The following is a 4,583-nucleotide window of genomic DNA, read 5'->3' as shown; positions in this document are numbered from 1 at the left end:
AAAACTAAACTACAGTAAAACTACAACAAAACTACACTACAGCAAAACTACACCCCACCAAAACAACACTACAGTAAAACTACAACAAAACCACCAAAACTACAGCAGAACCACAGCAAAACTACAGCAAAACTACACTATAGCAAAACTACAATACAGCAAAACTACACCACAGCAAAACTACACCACAGCAAAACTACACCAAAACTACACCACAGCAAAACTACACTACAGCAAAACTACACCAAAACTACAGCAGAACCACAGCAAAAATACACAACAGCAAAACTACAGCAAAACTAAACTATAGCAAAACTACACTACAGCAAAAATACACTATGGCAAATACGTGATTTAGCACATACCCACATACCCACATACCCACCTTCTCTATTTATATGGACTGTGTGAAATAATAATAAAGAGTAATCATTTGAATCACAAAATAAATAGGGAACAAAGGAATAAAGAGGGAAATAAAAAAGGAGGAGGATGTGGTGAGAAATGGGGGCATTCCAATATTCCCCAAAGATCATGGTAGTTTGTTTCCATGGCAACCTGGGCACAACTGACAAAGCATCATTGTGAAAATTATACTATGGTTTTATTAAAGGGTTCAGTGTATTGAATATTAATCATTTTTGCAGATATTAATGTTTTATTCACATTTTATTATTGTGATGGAAAAATAGAGTACAACAAAAGTGAAGTACGTTCTACTCTTAAATACGCTGGGAATTGAGTTCAAATCTAATCTAATGCCTGCACTCTTCTGTAATGAGCCCTAGTATTTTAACACATATTAACACTACAGCACAACTACAGTAATATCACACTAACACTACACCATAACTACAGTAATATTACACTAACACTACACCATAACTACAGTAATATTACACTAATGCTACACCATAACTACAGTAATATTACACTAACAATACACATTAATACAACTACAGTAATATTACACTAACACTACACCATAACTACAGTAATATTACACTAACACTACACCATAACTACAGTAATATTACACTAACGCTACACCATAACTACAGTAATATCACACTAACACTACACCATAACTACAGTAATATCACACTAACACTACACCATAACTACAGTAATATTACACTAAAAATACACATTAATACAACTACAGTAATATTACACTAACACTACACCATAACTACAGTAATATTACACTAACACTACACCATAACTACAGTAATATCACACTAACACTACACCATAACTACAGTAATATCACACTAACACTACACCACAACTACAGTAATATTACACTAACAATACACATTAATACAACTACAGTAATATTACACTAACACTACACCATAACTACAGTAATATTACACTAACGCTACACCATAACTACAGTAATATTACACTAATGCTACACCATAACTACAGTAATATTACACTAATGCTACACCATAACTACAGTAATATTACACTAACAATACACATTAATACAACTACAGTAATATTACACTAACGCTACACCATAACTACAGTAATATTACACTAACGCTACACCATAACTACAGTAATGTTACACTAACACTACACCATAACTACAGTAATATCACACTAACACTACACCACAACTACAGTAATATCACACTAACACTACACCACAACTACAGTAATATTACACTAATGCTACACCACAACTACAGTAATATTACACTAACGCTACACCATAACTACAGTAATATTACACTAACGCTACACCATAACTACAGTAATATTACACTAACGCTACACCACAACAGTAATATTACACTAATGCTACACCATAACTACAGTAATATTACACTAACGCTACACCACAACAGTAATATTACACTAACGCTACACCATAACTACAGTAATATTACACTAACGCTACACCACAACAGTAATATTACACTAATGCTACACCATAACTACAGTAATATTACACTAACGCTACACCACAACAGTAATATTTCACTAACGCTACACCAATTCTACAGTAATATTACACTAACGCTACACCACAACTACAGTAATATTACACTAACGCTACACCACAACTACAGTAATATTACACTAACGCTACACCACAACTACTGTAATATTTCACTAACGCTACACCACAACTACTGTAATATTTCACTAACACTACACCACAACTACAGTAATATTACACTAACACTACACCATAACTACAGTAATATTACACTAACACTACACCATAACTACAGTAATATTACACTAACGCTACACCACAACAGTAATATTTCACTAACGCTACACCAATTCTACAGTAATATTACACTAACGCTACACCACAACTACAGTAATATTTCACTAACGCTACACCATAACTACAGTAATATTACACTAACGCTACACCACAACAGTAATATTTCACTAACGCTACACCAATTCTACAGTAATATTACACTAACGCTACACCACAACTACAGTAATATTACACTAACGCTACACCACAACTACAGTAATATTACACTAACGCTACACCACAACTACTGTAATATTTCACTAACGCTACACCACAACTACTGTAATATTTCACTAACACTACACCACAACTACAGTAATATTACACTAACACAACACCACAACTACAGTAATATTACACTAACACTACACCATAACTACAGTAATATTACACTAACACTACACCATAACTACAGTAATATTACACTAACACTACACCATAACTACAGTAATGTTACACTAACACTACACCATAACTACAGTAATGCTACACTAACACTACACCACAACTACAGTAATATTACACTAACACTACACCACAACAATTCAGTCGTCAGTGATATGTGTGTAGTGACTGCAGTTAAAAATGACATGAATGACAAAAAAACAACTCAACACTTTTGTGGCAGTGTTACTCTGTTGTTCCTGTAATGACATGAACAATGTGCTGAACTATTAACTCTTACTGAAGACACATAATCAATCCTACCTTATTTTAGGAGCAGTGTGTCCACGTTAACGTCATTGTACTTTACAGAACCTTTAGTATCGTTAGTTAGACAGGACGTGCAGGATGTCGTGTACCTATGTGGTTCCCCGAGGGTAGATTTGAGTCACATGGTTCCAGAACACACGTTTGGATTCAAATACCGATCATTTTCATTAGAAAACACCAGATTCTTACAGTCATTAGAAAAAAAAAAGCAGATATAGTGAACAACATTGTGAAGCATATCTAATAAACCAGAATATGATCTCTAAGAATTCTGGGATTTGGGGTTTTTACAGTCGCAGCAGAATGTAACAAGCGGACAGGGCTCAGAGCTCGATATAGCCTAATGACGCATAAGGGCAGAAGACAGGGTGGTGATTTGGGGTTGGGGGGGTGGGTGGGGTTTAAAGACAGCAGGGACGATTTACTTTTACAGAGAGGCATTTAAAATCACACACACGCACACACACACACACACATACACACACACACACATAACAAAGCAAGTGAGTCATTAATATATAAAGGCAGCACAGGTTTGTGACTGTGCGTGTGTGTGTGTGTGTGTGTGTGTGCATGTTTTGTGTGTGTGTGTGTGTGTGTGTGTGTGTGTGTGTGTGTGTGTGTGGTTCATTTGACCCAAAATAAAGATGATGATGATGAATTTGATGATCAGAGTGTTAATGAAACTCATGGCACTGGAGGTGACATGGTGATGGTGATGATGTGGAACATTATCACGATGTCGGTAACAAACGGCGTGTGAGCAGAGTGGCGGCGAGTCATGTCCAAAACCAAGCTGAATTTTGTAGTTATGGCACGTTGGTAACCTAGCAACATGGTGAAGTGTTGGTGCTGCCTTTAAAGCCCGCCTCAAAGCGCATTCTTACACATACCTTTATAGTCTTATGAGACCACACAGGCATCAAGGCATCCTTCAGTTTTGTACACAGGATTATTATATAATGAAGATGAGGATGAGGATGACGATGAGGATGATGATGAAGATGTCGATGACGCTTTGCAGTCTCAGACCTGCCAACGAGCATGAACTCCCCAGAGAGGTTCTGACGTCTCATGGCCATAAGGATTCCGCGGACGGTCATGCCCTCACAAAAACACACCACCACACGGGCCTTGGGCAGACGGCTGCGCAGCTTCGCCAACAAACGGTCAAAACTCTGTTCGCCTGCATTACTCCAGATCTTATCGGAGTGTGCGATGCAGATCCCTTCCTTCAGAGCCATCTCTTTAAAAGCTGCCATTCCACTTTCACCATAGTTACCTAGAGAGAGAGAGAGAGAGAGAGAGAGAGAGAGAGAGAGAGAGAGAGAGAGAGAGAGAGAAATCAGAGTAATTATACAGTACACAGGTGAGAGAGAGGCGGCCGAGCGTAATGAAGAACCGAGGATGTGTGAAAAAGAGCACAAGGAATTAAAACATGTAAGAATGTTTTAGAGAGTGATCACGGAAGAGACAGAATGAGAGCCAGAGGGGTTCTTGGGGGGGGGGGGGGCCCTGCAAAATAATGAAGGGAAAAAAGAAAAGACAGTGAGAACGACAGAACGTCTTTGTGTAA

At 37.5% G+C, this 4,583-nt stretch overlaps 1 protein-coding gene across 1 annotated transcript in view; it reads right to left on the bottom strand.

Moving 5' to 3' along the window:
- Window positions 1-3,834: 3,834 nt before the first annotated feature.
- Window positions 3,835-4,583, bottom strand: part of LOC125145936 (metabotropic glutamate receptor 5-like) — a 12,049-nt gene continuing 11,300 nt past the window's right edge. The window contains exon 3 of the mRNA XM_047820884.1: window positions 3,835-4,289. Coding sequence (XP_047676840.1) covers window positions 3,835-4,289 — 455 coding nt within the window. The remainder of the gene's footprint in view (window positions 4,290-4,583) is intronic.

The sequence above is a fragment of the Tachysurus fulvidraco genome, chromosome 11 (genome assembly GCF_022655615.1).
Source record: "Tachysurus fulvidraco isolate hzauxx_2018 chromosome 11, HZAU_PFXX_2.0, whole genome shotgun sequence".
NCBI classification, from domain to species: Eukaryota; Metazoa; Chordata; class Actinopteri; order Siluriformes; family Bagridae; genus Tachysurus; species Tachysurus fulvidraco.
The sequence above is the reverse complement of the archived record's forward strand: the minus strand, read 5'-3'. Positions and strand labels throughout refer to the sequence as shown.